The 21,445-nt window shown below is 56.3% G+C and overlaps 1 protein-coding gene across 1 annotated transcript in view; it reads right to left on the bottom strand.

Annotated features, from left to right (window-relative positions):
- The window catches only part of NCS1 (neuronal calcium sensor 1), a 41,574-nt gene extending 20,806 nt beyond the window's left edge, over positions 1-20,768 (bottom strand). Inside the window, exons 1-2 of the mRNA XM_019638371.1 lie at positions 20,717-20,768; positions 7,440-7,464 (exon numbers count right to left, since the gene is read on the bottom strand). Of these exons, the coding sequence (XP_019493916.1) occupies positions 7,440-7,464; positions 20,717-20,753 (62 nt within the window). The 5' untranslated portion in view covers positions 20,754-20,768. The remainder of the gene's footprint in view (positions 1-7,439; positions 7,465-20,716) is intronic.
- Positions 20,769-21,445: the final 677 nt, after the last annotated feature.

The raw sequence follows: 21,445 nt of genomic DNA, 5'->3' as shown, positions 1-21,445 counted from the left end.
CTCCTGCCGGCCCCTCCCTCCCTTCCCGCCGGCCCCTCCCTCTCCTCCCGCCGGCCCCTCCCTCTCTCCTTCAGACTTGCTGCCACTAGGGAACCTGCTCCCTGCCGGGTGCCCAGGAGAGGCGGGCCTGTGCTCCACTCCTGGCCCCGCCTGGCTGGCTGTGAGAAGGACCAACAACGTCTCTCGATTTCCCAGCTGGTAAAATAAGTGGTTTAAACTAGATCAGGGTCCCTCCAGCCAGCACCACTGACATTTGGGCTGGATGGCGCTTGGTGGGGGGCTTCCTGCACATTGTAGGGTGTTTAGCAGCACCCCTGGCTTCCACCTGCTATGCCAGTACCACCACTCCCCCAAGTTATGACAACCAAAAGTGTCCCCAGACCTTGCCAAATATCCCCTGGGGGCAGAACCACTCCAGCTGAGACCACTGGACTAGATGGTCTCTGGGGACCCCCACAAACTTGGGCTGGGAGAGGGGTGTCTACCACAGGTGCTTCCCTTTCCAGTGGTCTGTGATTCTGAATAACAGCTACCATTAGGGACCTACTGAGAGCCGGGCATGGGGCTACCTGCTTTCTAGGCATGATTTCCCCAAATTGTCTCAACAAGCCCAGGAGGCGAGGGCTACTGTGCCCGTTGTACCGATGGGGAAACTGAGGCTGGGGATGGTTAAGTCCCCTCCTGGCTCAGGGCCCTCACACGACTGGCTACTTCTTCTGCTCTACCCACTCTTTCCCTCCTTCTCACCCAGCTGACTCCTTGACTCCCGTGCCTCTCCCTTAGAGAAGCCCCCGGTCCCCCCGGAGCAAGTCACGCTCCAGTACACACACTCACAGCACCCCGTCCCCGGACTGGGCCTTGGTGGAGCCTCGCACAGCTGTGCCTGGAGAATGACTTGCATCACCTGTGTGACAATGGACCTGGGAGTGCAATGCATGGTCCATTGAGGCAGAGACCACGCCTCCTAGTTCACCCTGAATTTGCAGGGCCCACCACTGCCCATGGTACATAGTAGGTGCTCAGTAAATGCCAAACGGAGTCACATAGCTAGCAAATGGGGAGGCCCTGCCACCACCTCTGTGCTGGGTGCCGGATGGGGAGAGAGTGCCGGGCTCCGGCGTCCTCCCGGTCTCTGTGGCGGCCTAGAGACGCTGAGGCCCGAAGCCCTCACTGAACCTGCTTTCTCAGCACCTTCTGATTGATTCCAGACCCGAGGTGGATGCGACAGTAGTCCCAACATCGTTGCTGGCACAGGTCGGGCCCAGGAGTGGGGGAGAGGCACAAAAAGCACCCTGTTATCACAATTTGCACTGCTAACTAGTAACCTGGGGTGGCCAGCATGGTGAGGATTTCAGGGTGGGGTCTCGAGGCCCAGCCCCAGAATCTTCAGGCACCACAGAGAACGAACGGCCCTGGGGTGTCCACCACACAGGCCCCACTGTGACAAGCCAGCCAGGAGGGCAGCTACTTCGGACAAGTGCTTCAAGTGTGCAGTAGAAAGGAGTGGGGAAGGAATAGCATTATTATTATTATTATTATTATTATTAATATTAATCTCCATGCTTATTTTTTCATTGGCTGTATTGAGCATGCAGGAATTCTGTAATATGAAAAAGGGGTTTGATTTTTTAAATTTTAAAAACCTATAAAGAAGGGGTCAAGTTTCTGACTCATACCTGGCTTGATCCCAGCACCATTCTTGAATGTCTGTGACCCTGGGAGGTGACTTCACTTTCTAAGCCTCAGTTTCCTCGTCTGCGATGTGGGAACCAACACAGCACCTGCCTTTCAAGCCTGAGTAAGCCTTGACAAATGGCAGCGGTGCTGTGGACAACAAAGGGTGTCCTGTGCCCCTCCCCTACCCCATGTGCTGGAGCCCGCGATGCGGTAGACAGCCCACCCCCCTGAACTGTCCTGCCAGCTGCCCAACAAGTGCTCTCCAGCTCACCGTCCGGAGGCCCCAGCTCTGGCCTCAGGAAGTCCTTTGTAAAACCTGACCTCCTGGTACACAGGGAGGTTTTTCAGGGATGCACCCCCAGGACCCCCAATGCACCCTTTCCACCTAACCCCCAGCCTGAGTCATTGATAGGACAGCCACCCCTCACACAACCTGTTCAAGAGCAGGGGGACCAGAGACCCCTTGGGGAACTGGAGAGGCTCCTGGCCACATTCGATTTCCAGCACGAGTGTGGGGTTATTTCCAGCAGATGAGCACGGGGTTTTGATATGGCTGACTGTGTTTAAGGACCGGCTCTCTGCGACAGGGTGGAAACAAGAAAACCCTGGACTTGACAACTGCATTCTTACACTTCTTAAAAAGGGACAGGGAAGAAGAAATCTGTCATTTCACAAAAACACTTAGAGCTGAATGTCACTTATGAAACACTCCTGACTCCACGCTGGGCTCCCTCCCCATGGGCCTCCCAGCCCCCTTCCACCCCCACTGTGCCAGCCAGTGTCCCCCAGGAGATTCCAGGCACCTTGTGTTCCTCAGTCCCTGTTGCCCCCAGCGTCCGGCACTGGCCCGGCACATAGTAGGTGCTCAGTAAAGATTTACTGAACTAACAAACCAACAAATGAATGAATAAGTGAGTGAATGAACAAATGAATGACAGGAAACGAATGAATGAATGAACAAACAAATGCTCGCCCTGACACATGGGTCCAATTCTGGCTCAGCTTCTCATTCTCGGTTCCCCAAATGCCCCAGCACGCTAGGCTTCCCGGAATTCACTGCTCTCTGTTCCCAAAGACGTCCTCTGAGGCCCAGCTTCTGCATCACTTTCCATGCCAATTTCCCTCGGTGCTCCCTGCAGTGTAAAAGGTGGGCACTAAATAGACAGATGGGTAAATAAGAAAGCCTCACCGCCAGCTACCATCAGCCAAATGCAGCTGGGGCTGCCTCGGCGCGGCTTTGGAACTGTTCTATTATCTTTTCAAACAGCTCCCTCTCCGTGGCATCCCCCCAGAGCTCCCTGGAGATCTGACTTCAGACGATCCTGGAGGAGGGTTCCAAACACATCCAGGAGGAGGATGCCGCCTCCTTTCTCCTCTCCCCCGCCCCAGCCCCCTGCCTTTGGCTTTGTGGGGTTTCCCAGAGCAACGACCTGGGCCATGGAAGAGGAGTGAGCTGGAACCACACACACACACACACACACACACACACACACACCACACACCACACACACACACACACACACACACACAGAGCTGTGTGACCAGGACACGTGTCTCTGAGCCTCAGTTTCTTCATCTGTAAAATGGGGCTGCCTCTAGACTTACCTGGCAGCCTTGTTCTAAGTATTAGCACAGTGCCCGGCCCACAAGAGACACCCGTGGATGTTAAGGAGAGGCTGCTTCCTTACCCATGGCTGCCTCCACGGAGGACGGTCCAGGACTGACAGCTGGCCCTGCTGAGGCGGCTGCAGGATTCCTCCTGCCACCACCCACTATTTTTGTGACAATGCTACCAGCTTATCTGGTTATTGCAAAAGTAATAACAGCATTACATAAAAATTGGAAAATAGAAAATATAAGTGGGAAAAAAGTACCCATAGCCCATGATGGTATCGCCACCCCAACACCCACGATTGCCTCTGCAATTTTTCATCATGGAATGGTGCTGGGGGTTCCGCCTGTGCTCTGTGGCTTCCACTCAGGGTCCCGTTCTCTTCATCCTCCAGGTGATTCCGATCTTCACAGTCCCCTTTGGGGGCCCTGGGACCTGCTGCTAATCAGCCCCTATTGTGGATCTTCCATGGCTATAACTCGGGCTCTGGATGGGAACTGAGCCGGTCAAGAGCAAGGGGTTTGCGGGGCGGGGTCCCAGGCTGGCTGCAGACCTGACACGGGCCCCGCCTCTCTAAGCCTGCAGCCTCCTCCCTCTGCTAAACTCAGACAACTGCACTAGCAGCCCAGAGCTGGGAGCAGCGGAGATAATGCCGTGTGGTCCCCAGCGTGAAGCCTGGTGTGAGGTGAGTGTCCAGCTGGGGTTGGCCCAGGCATCACATCACCGTGACCGGGCCTGAGCTCCTGACAACCTGGGGTCTGGGCTCTCCCGGGGGACCTGGGACCCAACCAGCACTGAGGCCACTGTTCTGGTCCCAGCTCTGCTTCTGCTTGCTGTGTGGCCCAAGAAAAATCACAGAATCACCTAAAAGCCTGGGCCTTGGTTCCCCTTCTGTGTAGCTACTAAAAGTTGGCACAAAGCAGGCCGGCCAAGTGGCGCATTGGTTAAGAGTTTGCTTGGGATGCCAGCTCTGTGCAGCAGGGCCCCGGTTTGGATCCCACATGAGGGCCAGTGACACTGCCCTCTACAGCTAAGATGCTGAACAACAGCTCAACCTGGAGCTGGGCTGCCGTGAGTCGCTGGCAACGGTGTAGGCTGCAGCCCCTGCTGCAGTGGGCTGCTGTGAGCTACTGTGAGTGGCTGGCAGCCAGCATGAGCGGCTGGCAGTTGCCGAGGGCTGCCGTGAGCCACCGTGAGCGGCCATCCAATGGCTGGCGAGCAACTGCCTCACCTGGGAAGAGTGATAATACCAACATGGACCAGTGAAGCGCGTCCTCCACAACTAGACTGAAGAACAAAAGGACAGCAACTTGTCTGTTCCCCTTCCCCAATTCCCCAATAAAATCTTAAAACAATAAAATAAAATAAAAGTTGGCACAAAGCAAGACTATCCTGTCTCATGCTGGAGAAATGGTGGCAGGGTGGTGAGGGCAGGCCTCTCTGAGGAGGTGACATAGGAAGTGGAGATGCCACGATCTGGACACAGAGGGAACAGCAAGGCTGAGGGCTCTGAGGGAGGAATGAGTTTGGCATGGGTGAGGAATACCACTGTGACCGGTGCCCACTGAGATGGGAGAGGGTGTGGTCGGAGACCTCAGGGAGCCCTGAGGGCCAGGCAGGGGGTTCAGGCTTTCTTCTAAGTGCAGTGGAAAGCCACAAGGTGGCTTTATGAGAGAGAGGGGGAAAGGAAGAAAAAAAAAAAAACACAGAGAAGGACGTTGAAGCTGTTTCCCTGGCTGAACCTACCTGGCACTTAGCAGGTGGGACAGGAAAATTCTGTCCACTGCGCCTGCTGCTCTCTGCATGGCCCTCCCTGCTGTTTCCCCACCCCAACCCCAGATGGTTTGGTCCTAAATTGTTTGCCACCCTGATAGGCTGGGCTCAGGAACCCTGCGTTTTCCCACAGGAGGGCAGGCATCGTGCATTCCACAGCTGTCGGGGGGCCCTGAGAGCCGGTTAGAACATGAAGGGGCGCTGGCTGGAGGCTGGTGGGAAAGGGTCCTCTGAAAATGGGCCAGGGCATATGGGATGCAGGTGTTCATCCCTTCTGTCTCCTGTGCAAAGGTCAAGGGAACGGTGGGCTGCATGGATCTGGCCTCTGACCCAGCAGGCTTGTGCGAGGTGAACCAGTGAGGTTTAGACCAATCGAGGGACAACAAATGGGTCCCTGTTGTGTGTTAGCAACAATTGCACTGGACACCAGAACACCATAATCTGTGACCCATTACCAATGTCTGCCACAGGCACAGGTGGGGAAAACGGTGGCGTGAGTGTCACTGTTTAACCATCCCAGGTCCAGCTTGTCCCTGAGGGATGCAGCCATTCTAGAATCCAACAGTGAGGTGGGTGGTGGGCTGACCAGAGAAATTGGTTCAACGACCTCCTAGTCCTGAAGCTACCACCAAAATGAACCGAAGGACATTTACTTAAGGTGCACAGAACTTCCTGGCAAAGTAAAGATCATTTCTTTTCTTTATAAGCTCTTTGGAGAGAGTTCCCCACAGCAAGGACTGGGTGTCACAAGGCCTAGGGCTCTGGTTTTGTTGTGGGAACCTCAACAACTGCTCCCCACAGGCCTGGCTCCTTGGTCTCCATGTTGTTCCTCAAACACCTCAAGTCTGTTCCCACCGCTGAGCCTCTGTCCTGTGGTTCCCTGTGCCTGGGACACTCCCTTCCATGGCTGAGTCCTCATCCAGGCTGTAGCGCCTATGTCACCTTGATGCACTGATGAAAGTCACTCCACCTGTCTGGGTCTCAGTTTCCCTATGTACATAATGAGGAGAGGACCCTCCATCTCAGGATTGCTCCATGGGTTGTGCTGACGAGGATATCAGTGTTGTTGTTGTTTTAACAACACCAACAGAGAAAAGGTCATTAGGCTCTGTTCTAAATATTGTATCTAAATTAGCTCATTTATTCCTCACAATATCCCATTCGAGTTTGACTATTATTACCCTCACTTTCCAGGTGGGAAAACTGAGGCACCGAGAAGTCCAATAACGTGTCCACGGTCACTCAGCCAGGAGTGGGGAGTCGAGACTTAAGCCCAGCAGCCTGAGTCTGGAGCTCACCTGGCCCCGTGGCCTCCTGCCAGTCCCGCGGAAAGCCCGGGTGTGGACAGGTCCTACACCTCCCGGGGCTCAAAGGCTTCATCTAGGAAATGCCATGATGGGACAGGTGACTGTGAGGATTAAACAAAAGCGGGGGACATAGCTCTAGCCTCAGTTCCCCATCTGGACAGTGAATGGAAGGCCACTGGCAATGGCTGTCATCTCTTGGGCGCTGTGCTATGACCTGTACAGGAAATGTCTCCCCAGTGCGTCATCATTCCTGTCATACGCATGGGGAAACTGAGGTTCAGGGGAGTTGGATCACTTGAGGTCACTCGGATAGGAAAGACAAAGCCGGCACTCTAGAGTCCATTTTTAAACCACCAAACTCTAGCAGAAGGTCTCCAAGCTCAGCGAGCTAACCTCCTCGCGCCCCTAACCGCAGCCCCAACTCAGGTTGGCCTGTCTGCTCCACATTCCACAGTGACAGACAATACCAGCTCCCCTCTCCCTGGCCCAAGGCAGGCATCACTAATCCATTACAGATGTTACTAATCCCTCAGTGCTGTACTTTCCATTTGCTCCATGACATACAGCCTCAGAATCCTTCTTAACGTGGCACTCCAGGCAGCCACTACGGACTGATGAGAGCTGTCCAAAAGGAAACCGATTTTCCACCCCTGATCCAGTCTCATCGATCACTTTATAGAAGGGGCGCCTGAACCCCAGAGAGGGAAAGAGACTTCTCAAGGCCACTGGATGATGTGGTGACAAAGCCAGGCCTGGGACCTTGCCTTCTTACTTGTTTCTGGTCCAAACCCCTCTCTTTAGTGAGCAGGCCTGGAATTAACCCTTCAGGGCCACACAAGGGAACAACATCCCCCCCACACACCCCCACACCCCGACTCCCCACCCAGTTGATTTGGGTCTCCATCAGCCCATACTGAACAAAGGAATTTGAATACAAAGGCTGCTCGGACTGGTTTGTGGATGAGCCACTCTCAGAGGCCATCCTGGGCAGCAGGCTGGCTGTCCCATCAGCACACGGCCAACACGCCAACCCTCCCCCACCAATATTTTGGGGGAAAGCAGCTACTCACCACTGTTGGACTTCCTTCTCGGTAACTGTAAGAGAAAGCAGAAAAGTAGCCTTTTAGTTCAGAGAGGTGTCCCAGGGATGGGCGAACACACTGGGGAGCCTCCTTCCTGCCCTCCCCACCCCGCCCCGTGGCCTGCCCGCCCATGTCGGGGCACCGTGCGGCTCTGAACAAGGGCATCCCCCCAGGTGAACAGCCCCAGCCAGGAGCTCTGTGTTCCGCCACCCCAGCAGGTGCAGCACTGGCCAACCCCCTGGGCAAGCCCCACCCGACGCCAACTGCACTGCTGGGAGGGTTCCAAGAGCAGCCCCTTACATGCAGGGGCTGGCTTCTCCCTGCTCGTCCTGGGCAGGCAGGACTGTCCACATTTCAGACACCTTCTTCCCATCTCCCTGCCCTGGGGACAGCAGTCAGAGAGGGCGCTGGCTTCCCCAGGCACTGGGCTGCCCCATCTGCACTTGGGGGCCAGCAGGAAGGCGAGCCCCCTTCTCAGCCCCCCAGGACCCAGCACCCTCCCGGCCATGGCCGTCGCTCCAGTCCCTCCCAGTGGTCAGTCCCATGTTCTTTCGCAGGCAAGACAAGAACGGAGCCGTGAACCAAAATGTGCCAAATAAAGCGGCTCAACCCCCACCCAGGCCCAAACTGTCATCCTTTACTGAATCATGAAACAAAAAAATAAAAAACTTTTTTCTGAGAAGTACTGAATCGGTTCAAGTTGGAACCAAACCAGTGTTCTCTAAAATGATTGAATGAGAAGATCTAACCGCTTCCAATGCCACGCTCATTCTCTGTGAGGGTGACCTTGGGAGAGCAGCTCCAGTTCCCTGTGCCTCAGTTTCCTCATTTGTAAAGTGGGGATAATAGTAATAGAACCTGCTATACAAGCTTCAATCAAAACAGGTGTGAAAGCTCCTGAATCCTGGCAGGGGCCTGGCACTTACATGTGCTCAATACAAGCTTTTGGAATGAATGCATGAGCAAATGAATGAATGAATGAACGAACAGGAAGGCAGGTGTTAGGTGGAGGGCAGCTGAGTAAAGGAACTAGAATTAGAATCCCTTCCCAGGGAAGTGGGAAGGACGATCCTAGGGGGTATCCCTGAACTGTTTGTACCCGATCAGACTTGAGGTCACTTTTCAAAAATTGCTCAAAGCAAGCTTGTAACTAGTGCCAAAGACCAGGCACCCATGCGAGCCCAGATCTGTGCCAGGGCACCCGGGGCCTCTGTGCTTTGGCTCAGCTGCCCTGATAACAGCTCTGAGGGACAACAGCATTACTCTGTTCCAAACGGGGAAACCGAGGCACGAAGGGGCCAGGACATGAAGTGGTAGGGAGCGGGTCTGAACTCAGGTCTGTGGCTCAGCCACTGGTCCCCCAGCCTGGAAGCCGGTGGTCAGGCTCCTGGGAAAGGCTGGGAGTCTCCGCCAGGCCCCTCCTTGTCAGCATTCCCCTCCCACAAGCCTGATCATCGACGGAGGAAGAGACAGGTCCACCAGCAGGCTGCTGATGAAAGGAGAGCCAGGCAATGGTGGGAGATGCTGATTAACTGGAATGGCCAGACCTAGTGGAAAAGAACGTAATTTTCCAAGAGAGTTTTGGCAGAGGTAGAGGGTGGGAAGGAGGTCAGGCATGGCAGTGAAAAGGGAAGGTGTCCCTAGTCTAACCGGGGCTGGCCTGCCCTGAATATGCCACCCACACCTGGCAATGAAGGGTAGCAGGGCCCAAAGGGCTGATGCTCAAAGACAGAGCCTGGAGACACAGGAGGCCAGGAGCTTGCGGGTACAAATTCTGGAGTCAGCGCCACAGCCTACGAGCTGTGTGTCCTTGGGCAAAGAACTTCCCCTCTCTGAGCCTCAGTTTCCTCATCTGTAGAATGGGCTCGTTGTGAAGATTAAGGTGCTTGGTGCTCTTCACCTGCACAAAAATCCCACAGGTAGGAGTGATCCCGTTTTCCTGATGAGGACACTGAGGTTCAGATGGGTCAGCTGACTTGACTGAAGTCACCCAAAGTCACCCTGCCAGGAAATGGCAGTACCAGAACTGTGCCTCCAGAGCCCAGCGTGGATGGACGCCTAAGTGGATGCCCCCACACCTTAATTCAGCCAATGATCTTCATGACCTCGGGTGACATTGACATCATGTAACATAAACAGGAGCTGAGTGACAAGGGCTTGGGTGGCAGGGCCACTGTTGACCTTAGACGGGGCCTCACAGGGCCAGAGAAGGTTTCCACGGAATCTCCCAGCTCAGAGTCCTCACACTTACACTTCACAGTCCCCCAGCAGCCTTCCCTCAGGGCCTCTCAGCTTCCAGTCTCCCCTGTGCCCCCTCACCCCACCCCTCACAACCAAGCTCCCAGGATGCAGCAGCCATGGGAGGTGGGGGGAGGGGCATGGTTGGCGGCCCCTCCCTCATTAGAAAGGTCCCCAACACAGCACTGGGCAGGCAGCCAAACCCGAGGGGATGTGAGCTGGGGTTAGGGAGACAAGCTCTACCCAATGCGTTAAGCAGCTAATTAACCTTTCGGAAACAGATGAAGCCATCAGGTGTCCCGGGCACCGTGCCAGAGCCAGCAGCTCTTCCTGGTTTCACTGCCTGGAGTCTTGCGGGGGGTCTTGTAGAGGGATGGGCAGTAGGCAGCTCTCTGGGGGCCTGGCCATCTGCCCCCAGCCCCTCCACCAGGGTCAGACAGGATTGCATCCAAATCCCAGTCGCCTTCTTACCAGCTCTCACCCCAACCTGGAGGTGACAAGTGTGACCCTCACTGTTCAGGTGAGGAAGTGAGCCAGGGGAAGGAAGCACCTGAGGACAGAGCCCAAGGCCATGGCTGGAAGGAGGCAAGGCAGGACCTCGGCCCAGGTCTGTCCCACACCGAGACCTGTGTTCTCACCACTCTGTCCGGTCTGCGGACACTCGGCCATTCCCACACCACCTTCTCGACTCATCCCTATTCACCTGTCCAGTGACTCACTCGGGTGTTTCTTCAAATCAGCTCACTTTCTTTTTCATTATTTGCCTGATCTAGCGTCAGTTGAAGCAATAATAGCCACAAAATTACCAGTGACATGTGCTCTTTGTATCTTTTCTAGACGCAATAAAAATGTAACTATTAAAAGATGATTGTCTTTGATCAAACCTGGCCTCCCCATCGTGACACCCTGACATCACGTGCTCCTGGTGTGATGCAGTGAGGGGACGTTATCCATGGAGTTCCCCTGCCAAAAAGACTTAACCTGAGTCTAATCATGAGGACATAATCAGTCAAATCCAAACTGTGGGCCAGGACGCTTCAGTAAGTCAGGGCCATGAAAGGTAAAACAAGGCAGGGGATTGTTCCGGAAAAAGGGACTAAAGAGACAAGGCACCAGATGCAACTCGTAATGCCTGGACTGAGTCCTTAATCTGGAATTTAAACCAGCTAAAGGGGCGTTTGGGGACCCCTGGGGACATGGCACTGTGGGCTGGCGATGACACGCCCTGATGGGACTCACTGCTGATTTTCTTAGGAGAGCTACACTATGGAGGTAGGTGGGAAAAGGCCCTTTTTCCTTGGAGACGTGCCCTGAGCTATTTAGGGGTGAGGGTCAGGATGCCTGCTGCTTCTTGTGAGGTGCAAAAATATATGTGCAAATGTTTAGAAAAAGAAAGGAAGCAAATGTGGCAAAATGTTGACAGGTGACCAATCAGATGAAGGATACAGAGGTGCTCACTGCAATGTTTGAAATAAAAAGGGGTGGGGGGTGCTTGAAATTAAAAGTTGGGGGGGAAAGTGTATCTTCAATCAGCCCACAGTCTGTGTCCCACCCTAGCGCCAGAAGGGCCAGGGGTCTTGTCCAGGGTATTGCCCCCCAGCAGCTCTGACCACCACAGACACTGTAAGGAGAGGGATGGGGGCAATTGTGGGGTCCCTCTGCCTCCACGCTCTGCCCAGATAACCAGAATGACATTCCTAAGCTCACGCTCCCTGTCCCAGTCCCTCCCGCCCTTCTCCTGGAGCCCCCATCCAAGTGTGAAATTAACAGGGGTCCCCCCAAGTGGCTCTTGGATTCAGGGCTTGGCAGGAAGGACAGCCATCATCAGTGCAAGCAGCCCTGGTCCCCTGCCCACACCCCAAACTCGTGACCCCCTCAAGCGTCTCTAATTGGCCCTGCCTCCAGACCTTGTACCTGCACCCTACACATCCTCCCCTTCCCAGCTGGGATGTCCCTTTTCTAGGATGTCTCCTGACCCTGCCACAGCCCCAGAGGCCAAGGGGCTTCTCCTGACATGTCCTAGCATCACCCTTGGAGCCCAGCCCCGTGTCCTGAACACAGGAGGCAGAGAATAAACCCTTGTTGATCCCATCATCGTCACCAAGCCACGTAACCAGGCTTGGAACACATCCTAACACTCGTTTCTCACAACATGTTTACCTTCACAATTACAACTGGCTCCGGCCAATTTTAAAAACGAGCTGCCTTTCTCCAGCATACTCCTGCCTCCAGGCCAGGGGGGCCCACGCTTGTTAGGCAACCAGGATTTAAAACTGGATGTGGGCCATCCTCCAGCAAATGGGCCTCACTCTACAAGGCTGGAGCGGTGGGCAGCCTGTCTTTGGCTGTTTGTAGGCTGGGTTACTCTGAATAAGTTACTTAACCTCTCTGAGCCCCCGAGTCCTCACTTGCAGGGTGGGGTACAAACCCTGTCAGGCACAGCCATTGGGAGGGGTTTCTGAGAGGCGGAAAGACAATTCCCAGCTTGGAGTGGGCACAGAGCTAGGAGGAGAAAGGGGCTGGCCGCCCACTCCACTCCCCCTCCCACTGGCCTCCCAGAGAACCAGGGGCGGCCTGTGGGCTCAGAGTGGGGAGGGGGCCCGCCCCTGCCTGCTGCCCCGCCTGGGCTCACCGACACCAGGCCCGTGTCCCCCAGCAGCGGCAGGGCGCCCACAGTGCGCACCCCCGGAGAGGCGCCCCTGAGGCCGCTCCCCACTCCGCCTCCCTTCCACGCAGCTCGTCTGCCAGGCACAATCCAGAGCCGGTCCCTGGGGCCCAGCATAAATGTTGAGTCTGATTTTCATTTCCCTAAAGCAAAATACCTCTCTCCTGATTGAAGCTCAGCTCAAACATGGTGGAAACAAAGCAGGGCTGGCGGCCCCCACAGAAGCGCTGGTTGCAGCATGAGGGACCCAGGGCAGATGGCAAGCACTTTCTGGCCTCTTCAGCCACCCTCCTGTGGCAGACCAGGCCCTGTTTCTAGGGCCACGGGCTGCATCAAGTGTCCTCACGTCTCCCCCAACCCCCATCACAGCTGAAGGTTAGCCAGGGGGTCTCGGGTTTGATTAACACAAAAAGAGAAAACGGGGACCATTTGGGCCTGGTCACCAACAGGACCGCGTCACTAACTCCCTTAGTCCGGACACCTTGACCACTGACTGTCCTGCCTTCCAGAAGGGCAGGTCCCCTTGGAAAGCTCCTCCCCAGGCCCAGGCCTCTTCTTTGCTCAACCTCCAAATGCTGGGTCCCTCGAGTCTCCTCCTGTGTTCTCCAGGGGCTGTCTATGCTCCTCTCAGATGTCCCAGGGGCCCCTCACACTCCACATGGTCCAAAGGGATCCCCTCCCCAGCCTGGACCTCCCCCATCCCATGAATACCCCTCTTCCTGCCCTACCAGGCAGTCCCATCCATCCTGGCTGCCTGGAAAACACAAGAACACCCCCACTGTCCAGGGCTGGCCCGGAGTCACCCAGTCTGACCACACCCCAGACTGCACCCCAGCTCTACACCAGCCCCCAGGAAGTGACCTGCAGGCAGCAAGTCAAGATCCAGGAGCCCCACAAGCCGCGTGTCCTGGGGAGCCTCCTGTGAACACCCACAAGGGGCGTTGTGGAGCCTGGAGGGTCGGCCACGCTCTGGGCCAGACAACCGGGGAGGGTCCCAGATGCACTAGCGCTGGGTGACCTTGCGCGGGGGTGGCAGGCTCATCTATAACACGGAGCCCGCTGGCACGGCTGCCAGGAAGATAAGATATAACGCAAGACATGCACAGGGGCCTGAGCACCACGGTCACTGCCCCTGGGACTATCATTCGATGCCTCTGCCAGGGTGGGAAGAGAGACAGACGGCCCTCCACCTGCCCCATCCCTGTGTTCCATAAATGCCCAGCTGGAGGGGGGCCAGCGGCCTGAGTTTCATCAGGAAGGAGGCCTGGCCTCCTGCCTAGAACTGCCTAGAACTGTCTAGAACTCCCGGGCACTCTGGGCTGAGCCACCCACTCAGCCCTCCCCACCAGGCTCCAGGCCCCTCGCCCCACCATGGGGGTGGCAGCGGGCCCAGCCCCCGCAGGGCTCACTGTTTTCACCCAGGTTGGCTGAGCGCTGCCCGGGGCCACAGCAGCCGCAGGAACATGGGGCAGGGCCCCGTCTGCTTTGCTCACACTGCACCGCCATGTAGGTGGGACCCAGGGACACCAGGCTGCCATCCACACGGGCTGATCACCACCAGGCCTGGGTGCCGCTCGCTGCTGCTGGCCCTGCACCAAGCCTGTCATGCACAGGGCTTCATAGAGCCTCACAGAGCTCGGGGGTCACGTCTGGGGCCGGGGCTGGGCCAGCTGAGCCCCCCCGGCTTCTGGGACCTGCTCTTCGCCACCCTGAGCTCAGGGCTGGCTGCGCTGCTGCAATCTCAGAAGCCGGGTTCTCTCCCACCGTGGGCCTTTGTGCAGACAGGCCCACCCTCTGTCCGGGTGCTGTGTGGCCTGGATGACACTGCCCTCTCTGAGCCTTGGTTTCCTCCTCCATCACGGGGCTGCTGTCAGAGCCAGCAAGGGGACGCAAGTCGAAAGCACTAGCGCAGCCTGTGATGGGTACTCAGCATGGAGACACGGACTACCCTGGTGACAGTCACGGTATTAGAATAAACGTCAGGGTCTCCCTGCCATCGGGCGGCCACAGGAGATGCAGCTGGCAGGGCCGGCCGTGGGGCTGATGCGAAGATGGGAGAGTTCCGGAGACACGGAGAGAAACACAGGTGTGCGAGGCAGCTCAGAGCTGCTCAAATCCCAATTCCAACCTCCACAGGCTCCCTGCTGAGCCCACCCGCTAGGTGGCTGAGCTCTTGGGCTACACCAGGCCCTGCGCTGAGAGGTGGGGTCCCTGCCAATCCACTTCACTGATGAAGAAACTGAGGCTTCACAGAAACCCAAAAGCACTCGTCTGAGGTCACACGGTTAGTGGTGGAGGAGTGGACGTGGGCGCCCAGGGCCATCTGACATCGGATCCTGGGGCTCTAGAAGGCTTTAGCCTGGAGATGGTCATCCCCAGGAAGGGGGCCACCCACTGGGCCCCCCCCAGGCCATGGCAAGCACTCACTGAGTCCCTGCTGTGGGCTGAGCACTGGGGGCATGAAACTTGGGGTGCACAGTTCAGCAGGGAGCAGCTGTCTCCGCCTCATCAAATGCCCGTTGGTGGCACCTCCCCTGGAGGGCCAGGCCCTTGGCTGCATCTTTCTCCTGGATGCTGTGACCCTTCTCACGTTTAGATTTATCAAACACAGCTTGAATCTTTGTGTTTCATTTCCCACGCCAGCCTCAGTTTTCTCATCTGACGAACGGGGTGAGAATATTCACTTTGACTACCTCACCGGTAGGTGAAAGTGCTTTGTCCCTGCACCAGAGTCCAAAGACCCCCCCAAAAGTGCCTTCCACAGAGCCTCTGAGGGGAGAGAACTGGTGCCCCCCCCAGGAGTCGGGGAGCAGGGTCCCAGGCAGCCACCATAAACAAGGTTTAGTCCAAATCCTGTGTTCTAGCTCAAATATTTCCGCAAATTTTGCATTCTGCTCCATCATTGATACGTGTTTGTTTTACTCGAAAAATAAAGTTATGAAACACATTGATTTTAATTTCTGCATAAGTTAAATAACCTTCCCCCAAAAAACTATCAAGCAAAACTGCAGAACGATATACTTTGTCTTGTGGCTTCCAGGAACAGCGCGAGGAAAAGAGCTGCCAGTTACTAGGCCATTTACTGTGTGCCAGTCCTGGGCTAACTACCCTGTACGCATTAATCTCATTCAGTACACGAACGATGCTATGAGGCAAGGCCTTTGATTATCACCATTATATGGGTTAGGAAACTGAGGCTCCTAGAGGTGAAGCTACTTGCCACCAGACCAAAGTCAGTCTGCAGTGACTCCAGGGAGATAAGGTCTGTGTGACTCCAGGCTCTTTGGAGAAATGCGGTGTTTAAACCCTCAGACAAACGCATTCTGGGAGTTGACCTTTTTTACATCCTGCCCGTCGCCTGAATTGGGTCACCAGGTCCCCTCAAAGAAGCCCAAAACCTTTTGCTTCTCTGACTACCCAACAAAGGGCTACTACGGCTGGGAAGCGAAGGTCCTCAATAGCTGCTGCTATTAGCGACTTGCTTGGCCTGCGTGACCCCCACCAAGGCACATGGACATGGGTCCAAAGCCCAGCTCTCCCGCGTTCCAGCCATGTGACGCGGGGACAAGTCCGCTAAACTCTCTGAGTCTTGGTTTCCTCGTCAGAAAACTGAGGATGATAAAACCTGCCATAGCTACACACATAGAAAAGAGACTGGGAGGAAGTGGGTGACAGCGGCAGCCGCGGTGACCTCGGAGAAGCAGCGTGAGAAATGGTCTCGCCCCCGTCTTGGTGACTGCCGGACTCTCCGGTCTTGTCCTTCCCCAGTGGCTGCAGGCTCCACGGGGCAGAATCTGTGTCTGCCTAAGTCACAGCCATGGAATGCATCTGGCACATAGTAGGTGCTCAGTGTGTTTCTGTTCTTGCAGCAGGCATGTGTTATGCCTGTTTGAGGCGGGTAAGTTAGAAAGTACACGTGGCTACTTTTATTTACACACACACACACACACACACACACACACACACACACACGGTAAGACCCCAAGCACTACCCCTAATTCAAGCCATCTCTACTGCCAGCCTCTGAATCTTCCAGAAGAGGGGGTCCTGAAGGAGGTGAATCACACCTGGCATCCCTTTGGGACTTTGGGGGGAAGGCTGGCTTGTGGGGTTTGCTTTGCTCAGGACTCCAGGTGAAGAACCTACCCCTCAAACATGGACTAGGTTCAAGTCAATTCCGCGAACATTTCCAAAACAGCTGCCAAGGTCAGGCGCTGTGAGAGGCGCTGAGACACCTGATCAACAGGAAGGGTCTTTTTCTGAATGGAGTCATTCTTTAGCCCCTGTGTGACCTTAAGAAACTGAATTCACCTCTCTGAGCCTCAGTTGCCTCATCTGTAAAATGGGGGTGGTGGTGGTGACGATACCTTCCTCACCGGATGGCTAGAAGGAACAAAGGGGGTTTTTCACCCCTTCATCTAGCCAGTGACCACGGAGCATGCTCAGCAGGCCAGGCCAATGCAGGGCTCGGGGAACACAGCAGCGACCTGGACTCAGGCCCTCTCAGGTGCACCCCAGACCAGGTGCTCCCACAGCACCGTGCAATGCCCTGTCTTGATGCTTATCCTGGCCTGACATCTGTTTCCCCACCAAACTGTGAATGCCAGCAGGACCAGAAGGCCACCCGTGCAATCTGCTCTGTGTCCTGGCACCCGCAGGACCTGGCACGAGACAGCTGTTCCATAAACGCTTCCTGAATCAGGGTGTGAGGGGTGGCTAGGCGGCCTGGGGCTGCCCTCGCACGGGCACTGGGGCCTCCTGCCCTCCTGCCACAGCTGGCTGGACCTCCCTCCTGAGGTGCGCCCAGAAACTTCCCACGGCCACCCAGCTGCGCAGAACCCAAACGCAGGAAACACAAGTCAGGGTAAGGGCCGCTAGCAGTTTCTTCAACTCTATTGTGATGGCTGCTCTCAGTTTTAATAAAGGTCATGTTCCGCTCGGGCCCAACAAGGGCCTCATCTCAGGCGGTCTGGAAACAATGACCACCCAGTACAGCCATGTGGGCGACTGAGCCGCAGGGAGGACGCAGGACCACGGGGTCGAGGGGCAGGAGCCCGGCCAGCAGGGCTTTGAGCCTGCTGAGCTCATCTGCCCAGCTCACACACCATATATTTTTGAACACAAGGGAGGCATTCGCTCTTTTCCCCACAGTGCCAAAAATAACCCCATCTCCTGCCTTTGAACGGGAATCTTTTGGTTCCTACAAAGAGGCAGGAGTGGGCGGGGCCTGGAAGGGGTGGCCACACTGGCCGGCTGGTGGCTGGGCCCCCTCCTCATCTTCCCAGCCCCAGAAGGTGCGAGGGCCAGGGGTCCTTGCTCAGCCAGTCCTGCTGAAGCCCGGCCTCCCACCACCTGACTTCTCAGGGCGCCCCCCACCCCGGGCACGGCAAACCCTCCATCCTCCAGCCCAGGAGGGGTAGGAGGGGGCTGGAGAGGAACAGAAAGCAAGGAACCAAGATGGAGGAGAAGAAACTGCGTTCATTCATTAGCTTGTTCGTTTATGTATTTGTTTTTTCATTCGTTCCAACACATTGCTCCAGGCTCTGTTCTAAGAGCTGGCATACAGCGGCAACCCACACAATGGGATTTGGTCCCGTCCTCATGGCCGCTCACAGCCAAACGGGAAGAGGGGAGAGTTAAATGAGTCCTCACCGCAGGTTGGGGAGGCCTGGGCATTGGTGGGCAGGGTGGGTCCTGCCCTGGGTCAGAGGGACAAGACAAACGGAAGGGTAAGATGAAAAGCTTCCTCCGGCTGCCTCTCGCCCAGGGCACGAACCCTCATTCACCCCGGCAGCAAGCCCACAGAAGGCGCTTACCCATTTTATGTGGGAGGCCACCAGGGCTCAGGGGACGGATTCAAGAGCCGGGGACAGGCCAGGCCCTCTGGCCAATATTTTCACGCTCATTCCATCCCCAATCCTGGGAGGCGGGGTTATCAGCTCTGCCCATTTTACAGAGCAAGGAGGCTCAATGGAAAAAGGGCTTGGCCAAGGTCCCAGAGCTCATGAGAGGAGCCGGGATTTGCACCCAGGCCCGGCGGGTCCCTGAGCAGGACCTGCTCCTGACACTCTACCACACACCCGAAAAGCCATCTCAGCTCAAGCCCCCCTCCCCCCGGTTCTGCATATGAGAAAGCAGAGGTTCAGAATACAAAGCGGTCAGTCACAGGGTTGGGAAGTGGAGACTGGGGGATTTGAACTCACTTCTGTCTGCCTCCAAATCCAGGGCCCCCTTTGGTTCCCACAGCAGCTCCTGAGCTTTACAAAAAATAATAAAAAATAAGAGGCCACTTTCTGTTCCCAAAAGACCAGAGCAAGTAGGGGAGCCAGAGGAGGCTGGAGGGAGAGAGAGGCACTCTGAGCCTACTTCCTAGCTGAACACACAGGAATGAAACGAAAAGCGGAGTGCTATTTCTGCCTTGGGTTAAACCTCCCTCAAAGCCACATTCCTCCGGCCCGCCTCCCTCTCCCCTTCCAGGGAATCCAAGCATGGCAACCAGGATGCCCCGCCAGCTTCCTGGGGCCACTTCGTGAGGCCAGGAGTGCCAGAGCCAACAGCTGCCCTGCACCCCTTCCTGGACACCCCCAATCTAGGCTCACTAGACAGGGAGCACCTCCCCCTAGAGGGCACCATCAGGGTTTCCTGGAGCTGAGAAAAGGTAACATCCCGTCTCACACTGGGTGGGATGGATGGGGAAAATGAGGCCCTAAGCGGGGAGCTGAAGGCCACACAGCATGTCTGGCAGGACCCCAGGCTGACTCCTTGGCCATTCCCCACACCCATCAGATTGCAGGTCAGGGGCACAGGTGGGTCCCATACTGATCAGCTGAGGAGCAAACAAAGCAACACATGGTCGAGCACCCAGGAAATCCCAAAGCCTTACACAAGCCTGCCCCATTCGCAGCTCCCGGCCGGGCACTGCACAAAAACCACAACTGGGCCAGCCGAGTGGCGCATTGGTTAAGAGCTGGCTTGGGACGCCAGAGGGCCCCAGTTCGGATCCCATATATGAGGGCCAGTGACACTGCCCTCCACAGCTAAGATGCTGAACAACAGCTCGATCTGGAGCTGGGCTGCCATGAGTCACCGGCAACGACGTAGGCTGCAATCCCTGCTGCAGTGGGTTGCCATGGGCTACCGTGTGTAGCCAGCAGCCATGGTGAGCGGCCAGCAGCCGCAGTGAGCGGCCGTCCAGAAGCCGGCGACTGATCTGCCTTGCCCGGGAAGAGTGCAATGATGGTGCCAACTTGGGCCAGTGAAGCAACGTCCTCCACAACTAGACTGAAGAATAAAAAGTCAGCAATTTGTCTGTTCCCCTTCCCCCAATTCCCCAGCGCTGTTCCCATCCCCCAATTCCCCAATAATAATTTAAAAAAAAACACAGCCCACCAGATGTGTCTCAACCCTCAAGGACCCTCAAGGTCCCCTCCATCACAGTGCCCCTGAGCCCCACGCTGACCCATGAGGACATAGATGCTTCCTGAGGAAGTCAAGCCGAGGCTGTCCCAAATCCCGAGGAGGAGTCAGCATCCTGGAAGAGAGGGCTGTATGTTCACAGCCGGAAGGATCCTACCTGCCATCCAACCTCACATAGCTAAGAATCCAGGACGCCTGGCCAGTGTCTGCCGCTCCAGCAGCTGCTTGGATGCCTCCAGTGATGGGGCGCTCATTACCTTCTAGGCAGCTCTGAGGTTACAAGATCATGGGAGGCAGGCATGTGGTGGGAAGAGCGTGACTATGTCAAGACCAACAGCTGAGCCTGAGCCCCAACCTGGCCACTGACTGGCTGGGAGGCCTTCCTGGGCCCCCTTTCCTCCATCTGTGAAATGGGCATATTGTCCCCACTCCCAGGGTTGTGGCAAGACCTCAAGGTGGGGAAATCTGTACTCAGTGCTCATGGCACGGAGTACCCACTTGGTAAGCTGGAGTCATCATTACTGTCATTCCTCCACTGACAGTTCCCCACGTGCCCGAGGGCAGATGGGCTCCCAGAGATCACTGTGGCCAGGACAGAAGGGGACTGAAACGTGGCAGCCACATCACCTGGTCCTAGAGCAGGCAGCTGAGCAATCAGCTTTTGATTCAGCCTCCTGGCCTGTCTGTGCCTCCCACCCAAGTGTCCCCGCCCCTCCCCCCACCCCATGCACACCTACATTCACAACGTGCATGGAACCACCCTGCGCACGCGCGTGCACAGGCGTGCCAGCTCACCCACTCCTGACACACACCACGACCCCATCACGCACACTCGGAGCACACCCACGGGAACCAGGGCTTGCACACATGATCTGCAGCTCCCACCCCCCACCCCCCCTGCACACCCACACCAGGCACCCACACTCACCCACGCTCACCCACGTACCTTCACAGTGGCTTCTCAGAGCCTCTCCCACCTGCATGGGGTCCCTAACAACCGGCCAGGGTCAAATTCCAGCTGCACCACTCAGCAGATGTTTGGCCTTGGGCCAGCTCTGGTCCCTTCTGAACCTCAGTTTCCTCATCTGTAAAATGGGGACCACACAGGGCTCCTGGCAAGAGCTGGGGAGATGAATGCACGTGAGCACTGAGCTGGGCCTGGATCCCATGAATGTGCTTAATGCCAGACTCTCACCATGGTGACAGCCTCCGATTTTTACATGTTGTTGATTATGGATTCTCTGTCACCATGGGAGCACCCAGGATGAGCCACCAAATTCAGTGTCTACTCTTCCTAACCTCACACACAACAGCCCCATGTTATGGAGGTATTAGGATCCAGGGCACTGAGACCCTGAGAGCTGTGCCTGTGCTGAGAGAGCCCACGAGCCGGTCATCAGGCACCAGAGTCCAGCACACTCCGTTCCAGGGCCCCAGGTGAAGCTTCCCCGCAGAAGTCTCACCATCGGGCAACCTGAGCCTTGTAGAGAAAGGGAAACTGAGACCCGGGGGACCAGGGACTCTGAAGTCACTGTCCAGGCCATGCTGGTTCTGGGACTGAAGCCCAGGCAGGTGTCTCTCCAGCCTTCCGAGCCCATGACCACACAGGATCCTAAATTCCAGAGCGAACCTTCCTTCCCAGCTGGGTGGGCCGGGGCCCGAGGCAGAGCCACTG

Source organism: Hipposideros armiger, unplaced genomic scaffold, assembly GCF_001890085.2.
Source record: "Hipposideros armiger isolate ML-2016 unplaced genomic scaffold, ASM189008v1 scaffold_3, whole genome shotgun sequence".
Taxonomy (NCBI): domain Eukaryota; kingdom Metazoa; phylum Chordata; class Mammalia; order Chiroptera; family Hipposideridae; genus Hipposideros; species Hipposideros armiger.
Note: the sequence above shows the minus strand (reverse complement) of the source record. Positions and strands in the feature narration are given on the sequence as shown.